Source organism: Labrus mixtus, chromosome 15, assembly GCF_963584025.1.
Source record: "Labrus mixtus chromosome 15, fLabMix1.1, whole genome shotgun sequence".
Taxonomy (NCBI): domain Eukaryota; kingdom Metazoa; phylum Chordata; class Actinopteri; order Labriformes; family Labridae; genus Labrus; species Labrus mixtus.
The window spans coordinates 25524397-25551983 of record NC_083626.1 but is presented as its reverse complement, the minus strand read 5'-3'; the positions used below and the strand labels follow the sequence as shown (position 1 = coordinate 25551983).

General features: G+C 40.2%; 2 protein-coding genes across 3 annotated transcripts in view; one reads left to right on the top strand and one right to left on the bottom strand.

Annotated features, from left to right (window-relative positions):
• The window catches only part of LOC132990052 (uncharacterized), a 377347-nt gene that overhangs the window by 260480 nt on the left and 89280 nt on the right, over window positions 1-27587 (bottom strand). The gene's annotated exons all lie outside the window — the stretch shown is intronic.
• Window positions 21844-24323, top strand: LOC132990065 (probable N-acetyltransferase camello). Of its 2 annotated transcripts, XR_009675958.1 has the most exons (3): window positions 21844-21978; window positions 22540-24149; window positions 24206-24323. XR_009675958.1 is itself a non-coding variant. In XM_061058100.1 (2 exons), the coding sequence occupies exons 1-2, from the start codon at window positions 21960-21962 to the stop codon at window positions 23289-23291; spliced, it is 771 nt and encodes a 256-aa protein (XP_060914083.1). In that variant the 5' UTR covers window positions 21844-21959; the 3' UTR covers window positions 23292-24165. The 2 variants fall into 2 exon arrangements, 1 of the variants encoding a protein (XP_060914083.1); XM_061058100.1 differs by lacking the exon at window positions 24206-24323 and having other exon boundaries at window positions 22540-24165.

The window sequence follows — 27587 nt, the reverse complement described above, 5'->3', positions numbered from 1 at the left end:
TTTAACCACATGATTTGTGTGTCTGTCTGTCATTACACCAATTTAGTACAGACCCGAATATCTCTCGTTACTATTGGGTAGATTGTCTTGAATTCTAAATGGTCCCCAAGAAGTTTAAAGGCAGGGTTGGTCATTTTCTCCAGATCCACTTTTTAAGATTTTGGTTGAAATTGTCTTTAGGTCCTGACAGAAATTAATAACTCATAAAAAGGAACAAAGACAATCCGTCATCTGTATCAGTTGTAAGTCTGTAAAAACTTCAACCAATGTCTGCCACGAGGTACCAATCTGATGAACCAATCACGACTGCCCGTCTCCATGCTCGTTCTCTACCCATTTCGTGCACCAGCGCACACTCAAGCCTTTTCTGTTGCAGCTCCGACACTTTGGAATATATTACCATTTAATATAAGATCTGCTGCCACAACTGAGCAGTTTAAGTCATTTTTAAAAACCTTGGCTTTTACCTCTAGTTGAGTGTTTTATCCCAGCAGCAGTGTCTACTAGAACGTTTACTATTGTTTTGTGTTTTAATTTACTTTAATTTTTTGCTTTTACGTGTCTTTATGATGTTTTGGATGTAATGTATTTTGCCTGATTTACTGTACAGTACTTTGGTCCGCCTCAGCTGTTATAAATGTGCTATATAAATAAAGTTGACTTGACCTGACTCAAAGCATGCCAGCAATGACAGAAACAGAGACATTACCTTTATTGAAAGACATGTCTCAACAACTATTGGTGCACTCATTCATGGTCTCCTCAGGATAACTTTAATCACATTTAAATTATTTTCACTCTTTGTTTACCTCCATCATCAAGTTAGCATTTGAATTATTTGACTTGAATACTCCCAAAAGTAGCTTATTCAAAAAGTTTATTTATCTATTTGTATTTTATTTTGAAAGGGACAGTGTCAAGCCACTTAGCTGTAAACCAGAGCTAGCTATAAGCTAACTTACATCTGTAGTCCCTGGGCAGGAGACACTAAAAACAAATACACAACAATACATAACCACAATGCAACGGCATTAAATTCATCCACAGTGAATTTCACAAATGATATTAAAACATTAACAGGCTAATAGCTCTACACTTTAAAAACAACACAATACATCACCACTATGCGGCAGCCTCACAATCCTCCACAATGGCATAAACCACGTTTTAACCACTAACATTTATTTATTTTATTCAACCTTTTTTTTTTTTCTTTTTTTATTCAGAATGATCTCCTGTTTGATTCCTCTGTTTTTGGGCTTTTATGTTTTGTAAAGCACTTTGGAGCGTCGGCCTTGATGGGTACAAATAAACTTTGTTATTATATTATTATACCTTTTAAATTTTTTTTTTAAAAAGTCATGCTGCTTTTAGTATGTAGCTCAAACCAACTTTGTACCTAAGTGCAGCCTTACAGAATGCCACTGGACTTTTAGGCCCAGATTCCAATTTCTCCACTTGACCTTACCACTCTGTTTTGTGTGATTCCTAGTAGAGTACAGGGTCTCATTTCTGTTTGGGATTGAGGTGTAGAGGTCAGTGTGCCCTGGAGCATTTTAAGATGTAGACTCCAGTTGGAAAAGAAAATGCATGAGAAAGGATGCAGTTAAATGTGGAAGATGCAATATGTTCATGTATTTCCAAGTAATTAAAAATAATCAAACTCTCTCGATGTAGCTTAGTTTAAGGAAAGGCAATTACACCAATACAACAATTTATTATCGAGAATTGTATTGGGTCTGTCAACAATTGTAAACGATTACTATAAATCATCAGCCTTGCGCGCACACAAGAATCCACTGCTGACCACAGAGTCTTACTGTCTCGACGGACACAGATTCACCTGCTGGTCACACCTCACTGAAATGGATTCTGTTTAACAATCTACCTCAGAACATATTCCCGAGGACTTAGGCTCACAGTTTGCTCCGTCTGTGTCGAGTCACAGCTCACAGGCTAGCTCAGACTTCCAGATACCACCTCCTCAGAGGCAGCCATTCACAGCCCAACTGTCACCAATTGCAGGTTAAGGTAATTCTGCAAATATGGAGCCTAATACAGTCATTCCAAACATGTTGTTAAAATAATGCCAACAAAAAGAAAATGACTTCTTTTAAGTAATTTGGACCTGGTTCCTCATTATATAAAATACACTTTATCGTGTTTTTCTAACACTAATGTTCTTTATTCTTTATTTTGAACGATTAAAAAATAGATGAAAATTAATAAACAAATGGAAAAAATATATATATATTTTTCTAATATGTGTCTCTAGTCTGTCTACAAACCCCCCAATGATAAGAAAAGTCCATCCTCTGTCTTCTGCCTGCGCCACGTTTCAGAAAATGTGTGCTCAAACAGGCTGTTTGGAGATTTTCCCTTCATGACATCACAAAGGGCAGTAGCCCCTCCCCCAGGTGGGTGACACTCCCACAGCTAGGTGTTTGTTCTGAACCTCTGAGTCTGCCTTCTCACAGTAAACAATAGGACATGGAGCGAGAAAGCCTGAGTACACCCAAGTCCTTCCAGAGAGGGGGCGTGGTCAGACACAGCTCATTTACATTTAAAGGTACAGACACATAAACAGCCTGTTCTGAGCAGGGCTGAAATAGAGGGGTTTATAGACATGATCGAATACAGGATCAGAGTGGATTTAGAACAAGAAACTTCAAAGACATGTTTTGAGGAGCTCTGAGACTTATTTAAACTTTTTGAAAAGGAGGAGAATATGTGACCTTTAAACACAATTAGTAAATTACTTAGTGTCCCTCGTAAAAAGCTTGAAGAATTTTCTGTAATTAGGAACGTCCCATTACCCAGTAAGTAATGGGCCCTCCAACACAAGACGTCGGGCCAAGGGGCAGAATGTATTTCTTTTTAATTTCTTTTTATATAACCTTTATTTAACCAGGACAGAAACTTGTTGAGATTGAAAATCTTTTTTTTTCAAGGCTGGTTGTTGGCATTGGGCCTAAGGCTTGTTGCTTATAAAGTGCTAGAGTCAAAGTTTAATCCCCTCCCAGAGTGGGAGAGTTATTTTTAACCACTCCAGACCAATGGGGCACCACAACCCGGGTGGTCCAGTCCAGTTACATACGCTGAGCTTATGAGCCACTGGGCAGCTCTGGCAGGCCAATCTAAAGTCCTGTGTGTTGCTCAGTGTTGCCGTAATGACATTAACTGTGGGAGAATGAATGCTGCAATTTCAATCCAGGCAGGATTTTCCCAAAGTAGTGATTTAAACCAATGATCCTTCAGTCACATTAGTGTTGCACCGACTCAGCTCTACTGTCGCCCAATTAGCTTCAATTTATGGGCCGGCAACAGCAAATAACCGTGCAAAAGATGGTTTTCCGTAGTCCTCCTTTAGGGTGACGTTCTGCAGTTTTGTTCCCTCTGTAATCGCTCTGGCATCCATCTCACCGGTCCTTATTTTGAAACATCAGACGGCTTAATTAGGAGGGGAAATATAAGGTGGAAAACAAGGATGAATTATGACTTCTTGATTTTTTTTGTGTAATTGGTACCAACAAATTTAAGCACAAAATAAATCATCATCTAAAAAGTGACTGAGCAGTAGAAGGTTAATCAAATCATAGCATTCTACTGGGGGTTTGCTGAATTTCATTAAAAGTCCTGATGTGCTTTGTGAGTTCTATTCTAAAGCCTGACACTGTGATGTCTGTGGGAGTTGTTCACCTTGATCCTGCTGCTGAGTCTCTTCTATTAACACCTCGGTAGGTGCTGTGCATTGCTTTCACTTCAGTTTTGGTTTTCAACACATCACTCGGCTCAAACTGGCAAATGTAACTGATGTGCGCCAAGTAAGTGGATGTCATCCCTGCCAATAAATCGTCCATTGAAAACTCTCAATTGGGCCACTCGATCAACTCGGGAGGAAATGCCTTCAATAATAGATGCAGAGGAATACATGATACTGCAGCACAATCGAGTCAAGCCTCTTCATAAGTGGTGTAATTGGATCGGGCTCAAAACAAAGACAACACAATGCGTGTCTTCTAATCACACAAAATATCCTGCAGAGATAGCTCACGTCTGACTCACTTACTTCAACGCATTTTAGAGTTTTGATGAACTAAAAATTATCCAATAATTAATGGTTCGAGATGTTTGGCTGGGGTATCTTCATTGAGATTAATAACATAACAAAACACTGACAATTAGCATGCATTTCAAATTCTCTACAGTGTACTTTTAAACCCCCATAATGGAAGTTGTGGGAGAAGAGAGAGTGGGTGACGCCATTCAGCAAAGGGCCGTGGTCAGATTTGAACCAATGCGATGAGGACTACAGCCTCTGTACATGGGGCGCTTGGCGTTTTAGGAGATGCAGTCTGGGATTTCCCAGGACACAACTTCCCCAACTACCAAGGCGCATGAAGAGTGAAGGGCTAGAAGAGGTCAAAAAGCTCCAGCGACACAAATTGCACATTGGATGACCCTGATGAAGGCCACAAGCCAAAACGCTTCAGCCTTATTTTTTTTTATAAAGTTGCTGGAGCTTTTTAACCTGTTTCAGGAGATAAACAGCACATTTACTTTAACAATGTGCAATGACAATAAAGGCTTTCTGTTCCATTCCAGTCCGAAGGTTTGTATAAAAACTAAGGGAGCAACAAAAGACACCCTCAAAGAGACGGACCAGACTGTTAAAGTTGAAGTTGAACAAGTGCCTATTAATAGTCAGTGTATTACCTGCAGTCAGCATGGCACCAGTCTGAGGAAGCCTTCTGGAGTCGTCCCTTCCATAAAACCACTGACCCAAACAGACTGGCGGTTCCTGAGCGTGCCATGTGTAGCAATACGGACGTTGCACGGTTTAGAAGAAATATAGAGCCAAAGAAAAAGGCCATCTTCAGCAATGGGAGGCGGAGAAAATATTCACTATGAAGCACAAACATTAAGTGGTTTTAGCGTATTTATATTTTTAGTTTTGGCGGGACTGGCTCCAAGTGTTCAAGAGTCAGTTGGCGTTGACTTGTGGTCAGCAGTGTCTGGAGGTCATATATTCACACAATCCCCCTTCAAAGAAATCTATTCCTTAAAGTCATGTGTTTTAAATTCATACTATTTTATTCAACTATTTCTTGACACTGATTGCTCTGGGAAAACATTTCATCACTTTCTTTAAACCAGTGGAAAAGTGAGCTCACACAAAACATCAAAGCCAGAAATAACTTGTCTGTGAAAACCCTCAAACATTGGCGGAAAATTGTGTGCTAATGTCGGAGCTCTTTGCTCATATTAAGAAGCTGATTTGGAAAAAGTAGTTTTTCTCAGACCCTTAATAAATGAAATGTGGCTCTGTTTGGCAGGCTTTCATTCAATACTGAAAATAATGTAAAACTAAATTTAATATTAGCTGGGAACAACAAAAGAGGAATGTGTTATTGTCGCTCGCAGTGTGTGATTTTAAATCCTGGTGACACACCTGCTTATGTCACAAAGATGTAATGTCTTATTTAGTGACTTTGACTTATTATCTAAGAAAAGCTGCAACATGGATAAAAAATACTACATTTTAGGAAGTTGTATGTCGACCTAATCTGAATTAAAATTATAATTGCAACAATATGTGTTTTAGAATTAGTTATGTTTTCTTAACTTTAGCCTCACAGATGATCCTTTATGTCTAACATGGTGTGAAATCACTTGATATCTCTGAGACGAGTAGTTTGTTGGGTAGTCCAGTTGACTTCTTCTTTCATTCTTCTTCCCTATGTTGTTTTTTGTGCTCTGTTGTTGTACCATCAAACTTCAGATAATAACCAGGGATTTTATTTACTTCAGTCTATTAAATAACCCCACCTGCTTTTTCTGTTTGTGAATATATTTCACTTCATTTTCATTATTTTCAGTATACTTCCTTTACCCCGAATGTTAGTATGCCATAAGAATCGTAACAACGGGTCAGATGACGTATTCCTGGTTGGAGCTACATTGTAAATGGACTTGAGCTTAATTAGCGCTTTTCTAGTGTTACCACCTGGCTCATGGCAGGTAACAAAGGAGGGAAGCCACACAGAGTTACTCATTCAAATAATAGTTTAATTAACTAAAGTATCACATATATACATACATATATATGTGATACTTTAGTTAATTAAATTAAGATCATAGACATAAATGTACTGATGTTTGCAGCATGCCCAGCTGAGAGAGAGAGTGAGCACATCTCTTGGGCGGGCCTAAATAACCTTCTGAAGGCCTTACTCAGCTGAGCAGGCACCAGCTGACGACCCTGCTAGCTCCACTCACATCCCAGCTCCAATCACCTGGATAGAACACAAGGCTGAGAGACAAAAAACACAAAACAGACAGACAGAGTGGGAGCAAAAAAGGAGAGGTCGTCACACTAGTCTTCTGATTACTCAACTTTAATACCACATCACACCTACCCGTTCAGAAACATTCACACTGATGGCAGCAGTTGCTTTGTAAAGTGACCACCAGAAGTAACTACACATTTGTATGTCCTCAGACTTGGAGCATTTTAGGGTTAAGTGTTTTGCCGAAGGGAAATGTTGCTGCAGGAGCTGGGGATCAAACCCCCAACCTTCCGATTGAGAGACACCAGACTCTACCAACTGAGCCACAGCCATTGTATAAGATACCAATGTCACTGGTCTGCCTAAAAATGTATTATATAATATGGAGATGATACCATCTGTAGAGTTGTTGGACTCTTACAGCTTTGTCTAGGACACTATTTCTAACTATCTGGCAGGTGAATTTGTTTTATGAATGTTAAATTAAAGTCAGTCATATTAAATCCTGTCTGGATTGAACAACACTTCTAATGCGTGATACTGCGGGCTGAGGCTGCGGCAGTTCAGCAAAAGCTCTTTGTGGGCTTAAAAAAATGATCCAGTGTGAGATTTAAATATGATCTGAACTTCATCTAATGAAGTCGAGGATACTCAGGGGGCTGATATACTCACCAAAAAAAAAAAAAGCACTGAAAAGTTAAACTTCTGAAGAATTTTGGAAAGAGGTCATATTTTGAATAGCTGTTCCGATTGGTGTTGATTTCTCCGAGGGCGTTATTGTGATATTAATGAAGTATCTAAAGTTATTATTATCATATAACTTCAAGCTTCGTGACGACACATAAAACACCTTTTGTTTTTGACAAACGCCCACTTCTTTTACTGGCGTTCCCTTGTTATACTTCTCTACCTCACTCTGTGCTGCTGTAGCTCTTTATGTAACGGGCTTAGGCAGGATTGCATCCGTAACTTGGCAGTAGAATTCTTGTAAAGCAGGCTGTGTTTCTGTAATCTCAAAGTTTAAATATCACAAGTGCTGATTTGTTTGTATTTCTCCATGCAGGGTTGGTCTTCAGCTGTTGAGCTTTTCATATCTTGCAGACATTGAAGTGGGATTCAATACAATAAACCTGACTGTGCATGGCACCGTTTACTTTTATGCCACATGTACTAAGCTCTCATCGAATGTTGTACCTATAAATTCAATAAATGGCAGATTTACCAAAGGTTGTTGAGATTGATGTTGGATAAACACATTTAAAAGGTCTTATCACTTGTAGCAGACATTGAGATTGTTGGCTGCTAAATGAAACTCAGACTCAGCTGTGTCCAAAAAGCATACTAACAGTATATTCCTTTACACCTAATTAGCTATAGAGACTAAAACATTTTTTTTTTTTTTGTTTCCGGCTGTGAGCATTTGTAAATCTGCTGCTAATTTGCACATTTCATTATGGAGCCTTATGGGGACTGATTCACTTTTGGAAACAGCCTCAAGTGGTCACTCAAGGAACTGCAGTTTTTGGCACTTTCCTATTGGCTCATTTCTCAGATCAACAGTAGGAAACTTATAAATAAAGATCATCATTGTTCTTGTATTGCACATCATAGCAAGTAAGTTCTATATCGTATTATAGTACAGTGTTCTCAATCAAAGTTGACTCATTGTAAATAATAATCCTCTTTGGATGCCTGCTCTAGAAGGTCATACTTGAATTTCATAAGTTTCTCTCTTACATCAGAGCTCTAAGGCTATAGCTTCAACATGAGGAGAAGTCTTCAAGGTCTGGTATGACTATGCATGGCTGTAAATGGGAAATTGGATGTATAAATGTTGAGAATGTGACATATTCTGAACTCCTCATAAGTGGAAATGCTCAAAAGCAGCAGTGCTTTAAACTGTATTTGTTCAGGTAAATGTTTGAAAAAGTTAGAGCTCACGTACAAATTAACATATTTGCTCGGTAAATTAAACGTGGGCTCGACTGATGTTCATCCCTTCCTTTTAGCAGAATCCTTCTCATCTGGTGTACAGAAGGAGCAGTACAAGCAGAGGCGTACATCGAGGTTGTGTGGATGTTATTGTGCATGACAAGATTTATAGTGCAAGTCGTTTATCTTAATAAAAGCAACCCACAGGTAAGCGCGTGATAAGGAACCCTATGTATGAATGTATGTGTAGATTGTATAAAGTAGAGTGTTATTGAGTCACAGTTTAATCTCGCCAGAAGTTGCACTAGTTAAGAGTAAACTTCCAGACATTACAACTCTACTGCAGGAGTCTGTTTGTACATTTTAAGAACAGGTCAAAGTTCTCTTTTTAAAAAAAACTCAGCCCTTAAAACCTTTTTATGAACCTTCAGATCAAAAGATATCCCTGCTGCTGTGTAACCCTCTCATAGTATTATCAGTATGAACTCCTTTTGGGATATGTGCGCTTTCTTCAAACGGATTAGAGATGACCTCATCCTGGGAGTTCCTTGCTCCCGTCATCGTGACATACATCTGTGTTTTCCACTCATGTATTTGTAAGCCGCACTGCGTGATCTCTCTGCAGCTCTTTGAACTGACAGTGTGGCTGGCTCTGTGTATGTGGGGCAGATTTGGACGACTGATGAAAAGAATTGTTGTGCGATGAAAATCGATTTAATATTCCGAAAGGTGTTTACAGTACATGCCTTGGAAAATAGAAATTCATTTTATGAAGTCCTTTTCAGAGTCTCAGTGTTTGGCAGAAACTGAGTGTTTATTGCCCTTCACGTGGATGTCGAAACATATTTAGCTGTCTGATAATGTGCAGGTGCGACTTGCTAAAAGACGCTCTGACTTGTATTTGACACACTTTATCAGAACTGAAAGTATTTTCCCAAATCAGTTCTCAGTGCTGATGCAAGGAGTGGCTGTTAACCTCATTTGCTTTCACTGAGCTTCACTGTCTCTGTATGGGTGTCGTCAAGTGTGATGTTTGCAAAGTCTTTGATGAAAGACAACCTAGATTTTCTTTTTTTTTTCTCTGCCAGTTCTGCAAAAGGAGATTTTAAGTTTGAGTACCAGCTATACATACCCAACAATATGGAGAAAAGGTTTGATGAAAAAGGGTTTTACTGGATTTAAGATAGAGTCATTTAGAAAGGGTATCTGCACTATTTGTTGTATGAGTAAACCTTTTATTTGTCCATCAGAATATGTCTCCTAGAGAAGAATCAGCTAAATGAATGTGGCTAGTTACCCACCAGGCTTATAACTGCCCAGAGACCTCAGACCCCCAGGGTTCTCAAGTTCAAGACATGTCCTGATTTTTGATTTAAACATTTAGGGCTGGCTATAATTTAGGATTTTGGAAAGAGCCAGGGGAGCCATTAAGCCCTTCTGCCAATCTTTATGCAAAACTATGGCTAATCAACTCCTGGCTCTCGCTTAATTTTGTTAATGCATAGACTTCAGCATTCAACACATTTAACTCTTGGCAAAAAAGCAAGACGGTGGCATTCCCAAAATGTTATGGGAAATGTCACAGAAGAGGTGTATTGATGAAAGCAAAATGTGCCAATGGCAACAGACTTGTCAGATAAATCTTGATGGAGGGGAGGCCAGGACACAAAATGGAAAAGGCCAATTTCCCGTAAAGTCCCAAGCAGTCATGTTGTTTTTAATGTTTTAACATAAAGATGATTCACAAAAATGAGATTGTTTTAACCCTAAATAACAAAAACAGGATACAAACAAGGTCATGTAAATTTGTGATTCACCCCTACATCTAACCCAACGCTAGTTCTGGATTAAATGGAAGCGTGGCATGGCCGGTTGAAAAGCTTCTTCATGTCTTACAAAAGGCGGTTGTTAGCAACTGGCTAACTGAGACTACAGAGTTTGTCGGTAACATTCAACGTCATGACGCCGAACATGGAAACTCATCTACTGGTTGGAAGTTTAGTGGTGGTGATGTTAAAGTTAGTAAACCATGGCTTAGTTCTTCTATAGCCTGACATTGTTTTCTGTTTTATTGATTGTGTGTTGTTGAGTTCTTATGATCTCATAATGGCTCTCATGGTGGGTCTTCTGCTGGTTGGGTTAAAGATGTTGTTGGATAATTTGTTGTTTGGGTTCTCTTGCTGTTGGGTTGTTTGTTGTTGTGGTTCTTCTTCTGTGTTTGGCTTCTCTTGCTTTGGTATTTTCATGCATTTGATGAATGTTTTGTCAACCAGTGTTTTTAAAATTTAGATTTAGCTTTTTACCAACGCCGATTGTGTTTACGCTTCAAAAACTATAGTGTTCATTTATGAAGACGTTCTTGTTAAACAAAACATGCAAGTGTCATTCACTTTTTTGGCTTTTTCAGAGCTTATTTTTGGCAATAATCCAAAAACCCAAAGAACAAACCCATTGGCTTTTGTAGAAGAGTAAATGCTCTTGAACAATCAGACAGAGACTATGGCTTGTGAATTGAGGATCTGTTTATTTCTCTTGGAGCAGTTCTTGTATAGCATCCCAATCATCCTGTTAGGGGCAATCATCACACTGGGCAATTACAACATGTGTGCTATATAAAGACCATGTCCTAGAAGTTTCTTGGCCGGACAACTGGTCTTTTACCAGGAAAGGGTGGGTGGGTATGTGTGTACGTGTATCAGATCATGACCTTATGACCTGGCTAAATTCAGAGGTTAGATAACTATTGGTTTGTGCCTGTTGCTGTCCAGATTGTGTGTTTCTGTTATGATTCAACCTTTCAAATTACAACACTTTTTTGTCAACAGAACCAGCACATCGCTTACTTCCTGGTTGGCCTATGTCATCACTGCACTGCTCTATAAAGATCTAAATACATCAATAAACTACATTTGTCGTCAATGCATCTGAAAATGAAAAACTTTAATATTTCTAAATATTTTACCCTCAGGCGAGATCCCTTTCTACATAGCCAGCACTTTAACTTGTTAAACTGAGTAACTTCTGCCCTTGAAGTATTTTAATGAGTACTTCTAACATGGTTATTTGATTGAATCTGCATATTTTGCCAGCAGTTTCCCTCAGTGCTTCCTCTCACCAAATGCTGTAATGAATGATCCTATTTGGAGCAGGTGAGCTTGCAAATGTTGGGGCTTTCAAGTTCTCACCAGGCTGTGTATCTGATGAAAAATTCCAGGGATGAAAATGCAGGTATTGTCAGTTGTGATCTTCATTAACTTCCTCTGTGTGTGAAAGTATGACAACATGGCCCGAAAGAACCAACGCGCAGCAGGATGCAGCAGTTTGTGTTGGATCCGTCTCACTAATTAGAACTGGATTCAGAGGTGGAGGAGTGGGTGGGGGGGGGGGGGGGGGGGGGGGGGGGGGTGAAACTGGCTGAAGCAGAGATCACTTGGAGAGTCCTGAGTTATATATCAGAGTGATGATTTCTCATTTGGGTTTGTTTACTTCGTAATGTATTTCCCTGTTATTTCTAAGCCTCGCCCAAACAGCTGTGATTAATAATATTCTCATAAGTGCCACAAATTGATGGAGCAAATTGCTTTATTTGAGCCGCCCTTTCATCCCGCAGTTACATTTGCACTCTTGTATAGAGCTTTCACCTTGTAAAAAGACATGCATTACGGTGCACTATGGGACCTGCATTTGTAGTAGGTTATGTCAGAGGGAATTATACATTTGAATCCACTCTACATCTAATCCAATTTTGGGATACAATTTTTGCAGAGTCCATTAAAAAACCTGCTCTCAGTCAAACAGGAGGCTGTTTACTTTTAAATGAACTCCGAGCACCGCCAGGTCAGTGGAAAAATAAATAATCTAAAGTGGTAATAACAGACTCCACTCCTTCGCCAGCACGGCCATGTTAAATTAAGATTGCCATTAAACAAGGCGTTCCATCGTGATTGCTGTGCATGAACATCGGGAATAGAGGAGAAATAAAAATGACAATCTTTAACGTAATGGGCAGAAAGAGCGCATAAATAATCATGCGGAGTGGTCCGAACATTAACAAGCTAAATTTCAGGCTCAGGATCAAAAGAGCAGAAAGAGGGCAACAGTCTGAGATGTGAAGTAGTAATCATCTTTAGACAGAAGTTAAAGCAACTCTGAGGAACTTTATTTTGTGTCGTTTTCGGCGCCCCCTGTGGACAAAGTGGTGTGTCCTGGTTATTTTACTGATAGCCTTCCTGAAAGCCCGCCCAATGAAAACTAAAAATGTTATTTTCACCCTAAATGCTCATTATTACTTATTAATGCAACAAAAATACACATTTCATGTATTGTTGCCTGTTTCAAGATGTAAAGCCCCTCTTTTAGTAAGAATGTTAGCATTTTTGTGGGTGTGTGTTTAATGTGCCCATAGACCTTAAATGTAAGATCAGTAAAGTCAAACTGCACACAGCCATGTATAGCCATGCCATGACCTGCTACTTACTATTTTCAGTCAGCTCCAAAAGCTGATCACAGACAGGCCCAGGTAACGCTGGGCGGATGGGGATCAGTGGTAGAGTCTGTTGCCTTTCAACCGGTAGGTACGATCCTCAGCTCCTGCAAGCCACATGTCCGATGTGTCCTTGAGAAAGACACTTAACCCCAAGTTGCTCCTGCTGCTTCATCAACCGCGTGTGAATGTGTGTGAACAGATTAGTTAATGAATGGATAAGTTTCACCTGCAGTGTAAGAGCACTTTGAGTAGTCTGAAGCGTCTGAAGTCCATTTACCATTGAACACTACCGATCCAATGTGCAGTCCAGTGTTGACATAACTAAACAACATCATGGGAAGGGCCAATTTACTGGGCCTTTCAGGGGCCTGGCCATTTCTTTTGGGCGGGCCTGCCTTCATTTTTCAAGTCCTGTAATGTTAGAAATCCTCCTGCTGTCTTTGAACTTCCATACTTTTCACCAACTGTTAATATATTGTGTTGAAAAGTGGCATCAGCACTGATTAACAACTTGTTCAAAAGTCCTCACAGCACATTTGAATAAAGCTAAGATGCACACATGAATATTTAAACATCTCTCACACATCTTTTTGTAAACCATAAAATGTGTGATTATCACAGCTAGAATCGCGTTTCCCCAATTATAATTACTGTGATAATCCTGCTAAATCTTATCTACACATGTCAAACTCTTGTTCACTCTCGCATGATGTGTTGATACCTCAGAAACTGAGAAAAGACAAAAAGACATGTTGAAATAATTCAGTCTGCTTTCACCTTCTCTTGGATTTCATTCCAGCGCTTTGAAAGAGTTCTGTTACTGTTTTTAGATTTCAGAGCCACTTTCACATTTCAAGTTAATTAGGTCCTGACTTTTTCTGGAATTGTCTCTCCCACGTGTCGAACCTCAGAGGGAGGTTGTCGGTTTCAGAATGAGAATAAGGTTTATTCCCAAGTAGGTTTACAGAAAATCAAAAAGTCAGAGGATTAAAACAGGATACAATAGGTTGTAAAGAATCAAATATATAAACAATATAATGCAAAAAATGGCAATAGGAGTTATGAAGGAAGTGTACAGGTGTGCAGAAAGGTGCAGGATGATGATTTGTGCTAATAGTGTTCAGTAATGGTGACTGTTTGTAGGTTCAAATAAATGCATATTGTATACTATTTTTCCACAAAACAAACTTAATAGCAGAAAATAAAGCCCGACAGATTAATCGGCTAGAGGATAATATTAGCGTATCCAGTGACTATCGGTAGCTGCTCTTTTATCCAAGATATGTGCCGATGTTACTAGATTTATCGACCAGTCAAAAAGCATTTCATTTGAGTCTGTGAATTGCCCAATAACCAGCCGCTTTCCTGTATCGGTTCATCCCGACTTCACATAGAAGTTTATTTATGAAGCACATTTCATTACAGGTAAGCTCAATGTGCTTTACATTGAAGATTTAAAAAAAAAAAAAACATAGGAATACAAGAGACAAAATAGCTGTCTCAAAATAGCTGATACAAAAATCAGATTAGGGACAAAACAGTACCAAAACAAAACACTTACACATGGACTTTTTTTTCCTAAGATGCTAGCAGGACAAAGTCTGCTTAAAGTCGGACTGCACAGATTTGCAGAATTGTGTTCTAGTGTTGTCATGATACCAGAATTTGAAACTTTGATATGATACTAGTAAAATCAAACAGTCGATTGGTACGATCCCCAATATTTAGTTTTTTCTTATTTTTAATCATCAAGAATTGCACAAATAAGTTGGCAACGTTCCGGTACAGTGTCTTTGTTAATGCACAGACTTCAGCATTTAACACATTTAAATATTGGCAACAAAGCAAGGTGGTGGCATTCCCAAAAATTTTTATGGGACATGTCACAAAAGAGGTGTATTGATGAAAGCAAAACGTGCAAGTGTGTAGTTTGCTTACATTTGTGATGGACTCATTCCTCTCCTAAGCCCCTGAATTATGAAATATGTCGTTTTTTAAGGCTCCAAAACTTTTTGAGTCCATTGTACTTTAAAATAAGGGAGAATGTATCCTTCAAAAATACGTTCAACATTTTCACCCTATGCTCAGTGCCAGTGAATTTTTCCAGTTGCTGTGCATGTGAGAAAGGCCTTCAAGCGAGTTAAAATAGCTGCCTTGCTCTTGTTTTTCTTCAACAGCAGATTAACTGCGATAAGTGAATTACATTTATCTGGCTCCTCTATGAACTTACTGATCGTCTTCAGTTTCCTCCACAGTGCTCCGTCCTTTGTTTGTCAGGCGTCTTTAAGATGCTGCTCTTCAGCATGTGCCTTGTCTGAGACAAATCAGCTGTTTAATATAGCCCACGGCCACACGGGGACTTGTATCCTTCTGAGCCATGTCCCCCAGTCAGTAATTAACCTTAAACAATACCAGCCTCCCCTAATGAAAAACAAGCCAATGGTTATTCACAGCTTTATCTCTCGACAAAATCCCTCTCTAATCCCCCCCCCCACCCCACCCCTCAACATCTCCCGGCGTATTGGTGGTGAGGTGGAGGTGGGCAGCTTTTTTAAGTGTGATAGATGGAGTTTAGTTTCAGGCTGCTGCCGCTGCAGCTTCCTGCTCTCAGCCAGCCGTCCCCAGAGAGCCGGGATGAGCCGCAACCACAATACAGTTCTGCTGAAAAGACTTTTGTTGTCTTTCAATCTGTATTCAGGAGGAGAACGCACGGACCACCTCAACTCAAGGGTTGTTTTTTAAAAGTATAGTCGGCTTTGAGATATTTATTTGGGTCCAATTAACTTTAAATTCAAAGAGAGAAGACGCAGAATTCTTACATGAGAGGATTATGTCATCTGGATTCCTTTCATAAACATCATGTCTGTGTTGATCCTGCACTTAGAAATAAACTAAACCAAGCAACATAATAATAATTATGGAGTCCCTGTGATAACTCTCTGATCGGAGCACTATCAGAGAGCCTGTTAGTCCCTTTTCAGACCAAATGGAAAATACACATTTGACAAACAGACAGCTGTATTTGTCAAAAATGCATATTGAATAGAAAATGAAAACGCAAACAGAAAATGCTTAATTGTTCTCACATTGACGACGGTGATATCAGAGGTTGTCAAAAAGATGTGCAGAATAACAAAGTTCCATTTCAACCAACACACTCTGGGCTCACTGTGTTAGATGGAAGAACCTGTTATTATTCTAACAGTATTATTAGTATTCCTGCCTGTCTGTCACACCGCCGACAATTTAGCAGGCTGCAGGGTCGTCAGCTGGGAGCCACCCTTTACCCTGATGTTTCCGCTCCTTTAATCCCGGAGCATCTCGAGGTGGTGGAGGAGTGGTAGGGACGTCAAGATGCTTGTTCATGCATTATTAATCATAATCACTTTATGCATATAGCACCTTTAAAAACTGATGTTTGCTTTGACAGACAGAGCAAAGGCACGAACTCAGGACAATAACAGAATAAAACATGAACAATCAGAGAGTACAAAAATAATATAAATGCAAATAACAGGAATAAGAAACTCGGGGAACAAAGAGTGGAGCTGTTTTCGACGCAGTCTGTGGAGCTGTGTTGTCCTTAAGATGTAGCAAGAAGAAAATCAGCATCATACCCATCAACTACTCGTGTTTACACCCAAGTGACGAGGCCATCTGGCTCTTGTTCACCTGAAGTTGGTATATGTTGTTACTGAGCCACAAAGATAACAGAAGGAGGAGTTAAGGACTTTTTCCCACCAACAGAATATATAATTTCTTTTAGTCGTGACAAGTGCTGTCATCTAGCCTCAAACATGTTCTAATAATGAATTAATGACGGACAGGGTCCTCCAAATGTGCAGTCATTTGAAGCCTTTATATTTTTTTTTTAACACTTCATTTTCAAATCTTATCTGCTTTTAAAAACTAGGAGACCCATTTAGTTCTTTATGTTTATATTTAAAAAGCTGAGGCCTGCAAAATAGTTTTTTTCAGTGTTTTTCTGTGAAAATGCTCTGTAATATTTTTGCTGTACAAATTCTAAAATAAAAAAACTAGGAGATCACAACTATGTGGTCTCCTAGTTTTTTTTTTTATTCCCAGCGACGTACTAACTCTTGTCCCAAAATAATGAAATAAAAAATGATCCTCCAAAACGACCTTCCCCGTAACCACCCTCGGGCTACAAACCAGATAAATAAAAATAGACTAAAAGAGACGCCGCAAGAATATCTAAACACTGCGATGTCCACCAGAGAATTAACACTTTAGTATTAACGACGTCAAATTTTAGGATTAAAGCATTTTCTCAAGAACCCACCTCAGGCCAAATTTTTAATTTTCCCCTCCATACATTGTAAAGAATAATAAAGATTTACCACTCGTTTACAGGGTGCTTATACAATGAAATATATTGCAAATAATACTATGAATGTGTGTGAGCATTAGAGGAAAACGTGTTAATGTCTAGCACTGACCATCTCTCATCTGTGTATTGTTTAGAGCCGACACCATCACCATTCTCAAATCTAATATGTGTCTAGACAACTTTTCGTTATAATTCAGCGAAATGTAAAAGACTGTCGACTGCTGCATATAAAGGAAGGTTTATGTCTGTCTGAGATCTTTTTATTTCCACATTGAAAATGACCTGATTCTCAGATGGAGGTGAGACAATCGCTATTGACTGCTTACAGTGTGTGAAGTGTGTGAGCAGTTTCAGAGAGCGAGGCGTGACTTGGATTGAGATAAAGTCAGATTATCATAAAATAAGGTTTGAAAGAGACACTTCTTCCTCTGCTCGACGGTTTGCTGTATTTTCAGGCTTTCATCGTGAAGTCTTATCTCTACTAATTTGAGAAAGTTTGACGAGATATCCAAAGCATAATATGATCCCTGGGTTTTTAGAACAATTACTTCATGATCTGTGATTAGAAATGAAACATACATTTCAAGAAATCACTTTCAGGCACTTTAAAACAATTGTTCCCAATTCTTTGTCCTTGAGCATAGCAGGTCAAAAGGTCACAAAATCTGCCTAAATGCTACTTTAAAGGCTTAATATGTGATTGTGTGATTTTTCACACTTAAATATAATATAAATCAAGTATATCCTCTGAAAATAACTCTGTGAGTCATGACTGTCTACAATGGGTGTAACACCCGAGTCCCACTGTCTGTGATGTTTTCAGAGTTTTCAGAGTCCTATCTTCACTTTGTTTACATCGCCAGGACGGCCGGCTGACTCCTCCCCTCGTGTATAAAAGTTGTTTAATTGAGGGACTAGAGAAAAGAAGAATAACATACTGTACTCACTGCTTAACTGTGTTTCTAGATCACGCTCATTTCAGGTAAATTTACATGCAGTGTGAAGATACGAGCATAATAAAGATCGCTAGCATTAGCATGCTAACACAACAATGCACCGCAAGCTGTTTTGGTTTCATGCTGGTGCTCAAGGGCGACATCTGCTGGATCAAAAAAATCGCATATAAAAGCCTTTAAGTCTCATGAGTATGAATAGAAAATGACATAACCTCCTGTATTGTCATGAAAAAGGAAGACATTTGTCATTTAAAACACATATTTACACAAGGTTGCACATTTAAAGCCAATATACATGCTTCTAAAAAAACATATACATAAAAAAAACGGTCCCAATCGGCAACCTCCCATGTTGAAAAATGAAGCCAATGTGGAAGTGCAAAATCCTGCAGTTCGTGCAAGAGTGTCCACTCCAGGAAAACAGGAAGCCGCAAACACACAACTGGGAAAAAAATCAGTTTTCACAGCATAAATAAACATGTTTACAGCCTGGTACAAAAACAACAAATAGGTCTGATTAGTTATTATCATCACTGGCACATACTGTGGGGGGGGGGGCTCCGTTTTGATTTCATAAACATACTTGTTATCAAAAAGCCTCCACTCTTGTTGCAATTCATAGTTGAAAATACCAAGTCCAACTTAATACCTCTGTTTACTTTGATAGGGGCGCTTTCTGACATTACCCCCTCCTAAATGCAGAACCATTTCCCAACATGTTCCATTCAAGAGCAAAGAGGGGTACTATAGTAATAAAAGATGGCTGGAACTAAATGGAAATCTCGGGGGGGGGGGATGCTTTTGCACACTCTGTATGCACTTACGAGACACAGTGAGCCACAAAGAAAGCCGGAGTCTATTCAGAGTTTTTGCAGAGACGCAGTGGATTGGAAATAAAGTTGTGTGAGGTGGGTTCAATGATGGCGAGCAGCTGGATCCGGGGGAAGAACTCAATAATGTAATGGTTTAATCCCTTAATGTCGTGGCTCTGTGACAGGCATGCCGAACAGGTTCTTGTAGGAAGTGCATGTCCATGAATATGAAAATGCATTTCACCAGGCTCTCATCGTCCCAATCAGAAGTGGAGGCTGGAGTTTCGTCCGCAGTGTTTGGTTTCCACAGCAACTTGTGCCTTTTCTTTTCTTAGAGTGACTTTTTTGTTGCAAGACAAATGTGCAATCAAATCTGAAGCACCCTTGGCTTATTTTATCAAGCGGTGTTGGGAGACATGTGTGGTAATTCATACCATGAAACATTCAAGGTGGCTTGATTAATGATACTGCTTGTGCTTTTAGTACCAGTCAGAACTTAAAGTTTGATTTTTAAAAACTTTATCCAATGCAAACTTTGTTATGCAAGAAATTTACCAAAATGATCATGATGTGAAAAACTGCTTCTGACATGATAGTTTTACCTTTGAGTTTCCAGATTTCTATCATATTTTGGGTGGCTGTGGCTCAGCGGTAGATTGGGTCAAGCAATATTAATATGTGTAGCACCGATATATAACAAATGTTATCATAAGAAACTTAACAAAAAAAAGCAGGTCCAGACCGTTTAGAAACCCAACAATCAATCATTATTTGTAAAGCGCCAATTCATAACAAGTTTTATCTCGAGGAGCTTTACAAAAGAGCAGATTTCTCCTTTGTATTCCTAGCGTTCCTTTTGTCCACACATCCTTGCCGCTGAGGTGGAGGTCGGAGCGGGCCGTGCATGAATGAGGACGGGCGGTGGTTGTCAGGACAACACAGTCCGATGGTGGAGGCCGGGACGTCAGGTGGTAGTAGAGCCCGATCACCTCGCTGAAGGTTGGGGGAGCTCCGTCTACTCGAGAGCCTGGATCTTCTGCTGCCGGGACGAGGCCTCCTGGGCTTCTTGCACACTGACACAGAAATGGGCAAACAGAAGTTGGTTCTAATGGGAGCAATAACGACAGATAACTGGAAACTTAATAGTCTGAAAACTTCCTGAGCACATGCCTTGAATAGCTTTATAATGCTGTATTACATCGACATAGTATCAAGATGTGAAGTTGGTTGAGCATATGTTGAACTTTTTACATTTGGTCCTACCGTGGGTATCAAGCTAAACTGTATTTAAATGTTCTGGTCTGATATGCGACTCTGTGCACTTACATTGAACCTTACAAACCTTTACACTTTCTCTGATCCCGCTGTCACCGAAGCAGAGCTAATCCTGCTGGATTTATGTGCCGTTTCATGTGAATGCCAAATGCCCAGTACACCGTCCAGCCTGGCTTTTTGTGTAGCTTAAATAGACTTAATAACCCTAACCCCCTAACCCTACCACCAATTAGCGACCACATTAGCATAAGAAACTTTAAATGAACCATCTAACCTTCCATGTCTTAAAATTTAAAGCGTATAATATAATAGACTTTCTTTGGCATGGACATCACAGATACATTGGACGAACCAGATGCATTGTTTAAGTGTTTTAGCAAGCATGCTATGTTGGAACTTTGTCATTGTGTGGGGACCTCGACTGGGTGTTCTAACGTCCCAGAATGCACCACACTCTGTCTGCACTCACACACCCAACACAAACAAGTTATATGCATCTCTCTCCATAAAACCACCAACTAACTTAAACCAATCTCTGCCGTAACCGTCTATTTCTCTGCACCTCGCTGGTAAATTCAGGATTTTAAAGGTTTCATCAGCTCGTCCTCAGTGTCTGATTTCCATTAGCTTGAGTATAGGAGGTATATTATTGGTGACCTCCATAAAGCCAACAACATGTGCAACCTGATATTGTGTTTCACCTTGTGCTGGTGGAGCTTTAAAGTTAGTCTGAAGGCATTCTATTCAGATTCATGTTGTATTCATAGATTGCATAAAACGATTCATTGATACTGGTATTACATCTGTGGCTGTATTACATAAATGTTGCTTTGTAATCAGTGCCTTGACTTTACAGTAAAATGAGACTCTTAGAGGAAAAAGAGTCCAACAAATGAGAGCATTCACATACATAATTGAATGTCTAACAGAGGGTTTTGAATCTTTCTAAATGTAAACTGAATAATGAATTTGTACTCGCCAAACGCGGTTACTGGAGGGCCCAAAAAAAATCAGATTTGACACGGTGGATGTGAAACGGTTTCAAAAAAGTTCCAGGTCTCTTGACCTTCCAGTGCTCACAGATTCATGAGGCGGCTCTATTGATTTAAACGGGTGTAAAGGACGATACCTGCCAAGGAAATTTAATCATGTCAGAGGGCCACTGGGTTATTGCAAAAGACACCGTCACTGACACCGTGGAAGACTTTTGTGTCAGAGGGGCTCTCCACAATATTAATTCTACTATCACCTCTTATTCCCCGGGTGGAAACAGTGTGGAGATCCAGAACAGTTTCTTCAGATATCACAGTCAAAAAGTGAAGCACCAAAATAAACGACCTCAATAAGAACATTTTATTCTTGGAAAAATATCTCTGAAGTGCTCAAATTCACATTCTGCTCAGTGTTCTGCTTTTAATATATTCACGATCTGTGCTCATCCTCCTTGAGAAATCCAATGATGGAGTTCCTTACTCTGTTGGCTAAGCTAATTAAGTTTTGAAAAAAAAAAAAAAAATGTTTTGTAATCAAAGCAACACTGTGATTAATTTCAATTAAACTCTCGAGGACGCTTTCTTAAATCACAGCCGTCAAAAATCTTTGGTAAAAGTTCTCACAACAATAAGAAGCGTTTTATCTTTCACCTCAAAGTCCTTTAAAGTCCACACGTTTTTTTTTTGTTTTTTTTTCAGTGTGTGTGTGCGCGTTCGCGTGCTACTCTCCTAGGTGAGCATGCTCCGACTAATTTCAATCCCTTGTGTGAATGGCTGATTACCACAATCTGTAGCTTAAGTGCAGGCGAGCAGCAGCGCTGAGTCCTTCAGAGTGAACGACAACACGAGGGGGGAAAGAGTCGGCATGGCCCAGAAAAATAACTGTAAGTTCTGATTATGCTCATTTTTATTATTTTTTAAAATTTCCAAGTATGTGATTAGAAACAACAGCACTAATAAGACAGCTAGGGTGTGTATGAATGGCACTACTAACATGCCTGGATGACACATCAAACATTTCAGTGCAACTCGAGAGCTTTTGTTTGTTGCCTCCGGGTTTCTCACCTTTCTTTAGCGTTTCATTATTGTCACTTTTTATGTGAGCTCATTGAATCAAACTCAAATTGACTCTCACTTTGAAGTCTTAAAAGCTCGGAACAATGCGATAATCATTACTTTTAATTGGGTTATTCACCGCTGATTGTCATGCACTCGTTGTAGTTTTTAATGTCTGAGTGGAATAGAGTTGAATTACAAATTAAAAGGTTCTGGAAAAAGGTAGAATTCATTAGTAATTTTTTTTCTTTTGTACAAAAAGTTCCATGAGCATGTTGAGCCGTATTGTGAAACCAGGAGGAATGTTTTGTTGCACAACAGGGCAGATTAGTCTCACTGAGCTCCCCCTCTCTCCCCCTCCCGCCCTCTTTGTTTCCTCTTCCACACAGTCGAGTTCTCCATCAGGGAGTTTCAACCCTCGGACGAACACGTGATCCGCTCCCTCTTTCGCGACGGCATCCTCGAACACGTTTACCCGGCTTTCTTCAAGGCCATGAGCCACCCGGACCACATCGGCATCGCTCTGAGCATCTCCATGGCCGGCTACGTGCTGGGCGGCAGCTCCTACTTCCAGGCGCTTCTCTTCGGCAGCGCGTGGGCCGGCCTCATTTACTACTGCTGCCATGAGATCTACGACGGCTACGTGGCGAGGAGGCTGAGCTCAGACATGGCCGTCATTCAGGCGCACTACCTGGAGAACCCCGATAACGGTCTGTGGGTGGCCGAGGCGGACGTCAAAGGCCAGTCCAAGGTGGTGGGGATGGTGGCGGTGACGGGGAAGAGGGGAGCGGAGGACGGCGAGAGGTTCGACGACTGCAACGGGAGCGTCTCGGGAGGGGGAGCGGAGTCCGGCCAAGACGCCGGCGACGGGAGCTACGCCGAGATGTCGCACATGGTCGTCGTGTATCCGTGGCGACGCAAAAACCTGGGTTCGCGGCTGACGGGGAAGGCTCTGGATTTCTGCAAAGACCGGGGCTTCTCCCGTCTCGTCGTGGACGTCAGCTCCCCGCAGACGGCCGCCGTTTCCCTCTACCAAAAGTTTGGTTTCATTCAAACGTCGTCCCACAGAAACACACACACCAACCGCTGGTTCTCCAAACTGGCTAGAATAAATGTGAATCAGATGGAGAAGTTCATTTAATGCAAAGATAGACTTCAGCGCCTCGTGCAGCAACAACTCGTCCTCAGTCCCAGCGCCTTCGATATAACACTTTGTCGCAGTTCTTTGGCGTCTCATACAAATGCTCAAGTTACCCTTCAGAGTCAGCATTGCACTCGACGGGATCAAGTTTAAGCACCTTAAACCCTCCTGTGGCAAAATTAGATGACAAGAGAAACCTATGTTTTGTGACTTAGTGTAACAGTGGGGAGGATCCAATTAGGATGACTGTTGTAGGGGATGGATGGCCCAAACAGAGAGAGGACTTTAGGACCCACTGGGACGGGGGTTTGAAACCAAAAATAAACTATGCATTAATGACTGAAACCATCCCGTGATGTATTCCACTGTCAGGTTCACAGCACAAAAACCATTTGATATTTAGTGCCTACACCTAACTAAAAGTAGCATACATTCTTTTAAATACTAAATTTCCCCAAAAACTTTTCTGAAACCTCGTCATGTTTTTGTGCTTAAACCTAGCCAAAAGTAAAGTTGTTGTTTTTTTTAAACCTACCCCTATATGTTTCCTGAAACATGTTTTTTAAAGATTATATTTGTGGCTTGGCTTTCATGCCTGTAGAGAAACACAGTGAATAGAGAAGGAATCTGGGACGAGAGCGTGGGGCAAAGCACCGAGGATCACAGTCAAACCCAGGCTGCCCGGTTCAAGGAGTATAGCCTCTTTACATGGTGTGTGCCACAACCGCTAGGCTAATTAGCGTCCTTGTTTTCCATAATCGTTAACTTTTGAAGTTTTTTGTGTGCGTAAACCTTACCAAATGAACATGACTTCAAAGCAGTCTCAACATCTGTAGGACACATAAAAGACTCAACCTTGTGAGTCTAAATCAAGCAGCAACCTTCAGTGTTAGAAAACGAAGCCAATGTTGAAGTGCAAAAAACTGCAGTTCCTGAAGTGTCCACTTGAGGCTGGCTGCAAAAAACCTCCGAAGTCCCATTAGCAACCCCTTTAAAAGTGTAAATTTTTACAGAAGTAATAAGCGTGTTTATGACCGTTTTTAACGATTTTAGTCTAAAAATAAATGTATAGCTCATCCGTTTTAATTGATGGATAAGATTTACGCATAAAAAGGGGTGTGATTAACCTCACTTATCTGTTCATCAGGAGGCTCAAGGCCCACCTTAGCTGCACCGCTTTACCTGTTACTAGGTTGACCTAAAGTTAGGTAGAGACAGCACGTTTTCATTAAAGGCTTTATATGCGATTTTTTTGATCCAGCAGATGTCGCCCTTGAGCACCAGCATTGAAACCAAAACAACTCGTGGTGCATTGTTGTGTTAGCATGCTAACGCTAGTGATCTTTATTATGCTCGTATCTTCACACTGCATGTAAATTTACCTGAAATGAGCGTGATCTAGAAACACAGTTAAGCAGTGAGTACAGTATGTTATTCTTCTTTTCTCTAGTCCCTCAATTAAACAACTTTTATACGTGAGGGGAGGAGTCAGCCGGCCGTCCTGGCGATGTAAACAAAGTGAAGATAGGACTCTGAAAACTCTGAAAACATCACAGACAGTGGGACTCGGGTGTTACACCCATTGTAGACAGTCATGACTCACAGAGTTATTTTCAGAGGATATACTTGATTTCTGCTACATTTAAGTGTGAAAAATCGCATATAAAGACTTTAAGGCCACCAACATTGATGGGCTTCAAAAGATCGCTTTAGAAACCAAAGGGTGATGTCACTGACACACCGTCAATGTTTTAAACAGTCTGTGGTCAGAATTAGATGCCAAAGCAGTGTGACAAAGTGTCTGTATCCGACAACCTGGGATGAGAATGTGTTGGACACAACCCCGACTGTACAGCACATTACGAATATTTCCATTAATTTAAGCCTTCTTGTCCCATTGAATACAAAAGAAATCTGTCTTTTGTGTGATATTCAGTCACTCATGTCTCCATCTATATCTCATGGTAGAAGAAAAAAAATACATTAAATTTCATGTTTTTTTCCACAAAGAAGAATTAATGACCTCCGTTTTCTTGTGTTTTCTTCCTTCCTTGATGTTTTATTTATACACCTGCACCCCTGACACTTGAGAGCCCTCGACCGTGGAGAACAATGAAACAACTGATCAAACTTCTCGGCTGAATCAAAACTATTTAAAAATCTTTATATTCTAAAAAAAGGACACACGCCTTAATAAGATATTTAACATCGTGAAATTATTGGGGCGTTAAACAGCGCAAACTCCATTCACGATCAATAATCTATTGTTCCCCTGTCCACTGAGGAATATGAAAATCTATGTGAGAAAGGAGCAATTTAGTCATTTGGAAAGCAGGAGAACTTTCTTTTTAAGCCTCTTTCCAGGCAGAAGTTGAATCTCTCCGCCTCAGAGGAATTAATGCCAGCTGACTTCTAAGACCTCACAACTCTTTGCTTAAAATACCAATGAAAAATGCAATAGTATCAGGACATTGGGAGGTTTAAAATTCTTTGGAGCTAAAGGAGCCCGCGCGTGTGTGTGTGTGTGTGTGTGCGCGCATGGATATGTGTGATGCATAAGAAAGAGGATAAGGGGTTCAGTATACCACACTGCATTCAGGTCATCATACACAAGGCAAAGACGGAGATTATCGATGCTGAACAATAGAGGAAAGCTTGAGTGGTGGTCTTATGATATGTGTGAAGTGAAGTCTGACTGGACTCTATCGGCGGGGGAAGGGGGGTCATGGGAATTAAGTCTTTCACAACAAAACAACACCCTGGTAATTGGCCAGTATTTCTTAAACAATGTTAACAAGGAGCTTCCCGTCAGCCACACAGCCAGGAGACACTGCCAGCAGGACGTTCCCCTTATGATAAACTCATTGTCGGCCACGGGCATTGTGCAGCATCAGCCGAACACAAAGTGGACCCGCAGATCTTTTGTAACCTACATTGGCTCGGAAAAATCCTCCAGAAGTTATTCACATTTCCAAAAATATTATCAGCACCAGACAGTACCTGCTTATCTCCAGAGTGTGTGTGTCCGGGGCTAAGCCTACAAAGGAGAACTTGTGTGTGCAATGACAGGTGTGGCTTTAAATGACTTTCAATATGAATAGTGGTGTTCAGATAGAGCAGTTTGGCACTTTAACACACACACATACACACACACACACACACACACAGCATCAGAGGCCTCCGGGCATCAATCATTCCTGCTGAGCCTGTCAGACAAAAATTAGGCAAGTGGCCAGCAGGCAGGTGCTAAACTAGCCAGAGGAAGATGAGCCCTATTGCCAGCCAACCTGTTGTCATCCTCTCACAATTACCAGTACAACTGGCCTCAAGGTAATGACAGCTTGATTGTTATTCCTCTCATACACACGCGCGCGCTCCGTTGCCTGTTGCCTTTTTTGTGGGTTTGTTAGATGAACAAGCTTTCGCAAATACTCCCTACAAAGAGACAGAAGTGCTGCAGCTACATGAGTCCAGAAGAACTTTTTCATCCAGCCTGTGTTTTTTTTACTGTAAATCAAAGCAGATTTATTGCGTGCAAATCAAAAGAATGAAACCCTTTCTGTGAGAGTGGAAACAAATCACCACAAAGCGATCTAAATTATTTTTTACATTTAAAATAAATAAAAAATACTGGCTTGCTCAGTTATACGCCAGTCAAAGGCAACATTTAGTAGATGCACATTTGGCAGCAAATGCAGCACGTCTTGGCACAGCAATTTGTCCCTCTTCCCTCCATCAAAACAGCTCCAGCTCTGTCGGGTTGTACTGGGATTAGAAGTGAACAGGCTTTTTTAAACCCTAGCCACCAACTCCCGACTTGATCAAGTTTTGTCTCAGTCCCTGCAGAACTAGCTTTGCATTGTGAGACCAATTCCTGTATGAAAATGAATCTTTCATGTTTGTTTTCCAACAGATGAGCTCGACAGGCAAAGTCTGAAATGACTTCTCGTGAAACTAACTGGACACCTAAACATGTCAAAGCTGCAAAAATCTTGAATCTTAACAAGTGTGTTTGTCTACTTTACACTTATTATAAGCTTCATTCACCAACAAGTCCAGATAAACATCATATTTTTTAAGAAATTAGGAGCAAGAAATGAGGCTAGAATTGGTTATAATGAATTATTGGCTGCCAACGCAACGATCAAAATGTTCTTGAGGTATCTTAAATATTTAAATGTTCTGACTTTTAAAAACTTAACAGCTTCATCAGTGATGACTCATGTTTATCTAATAACAGGAGTTAATATTTTCTTGAAAACATGCCTTTTTTTGTGTGTGATGTCTGCAGTTTCT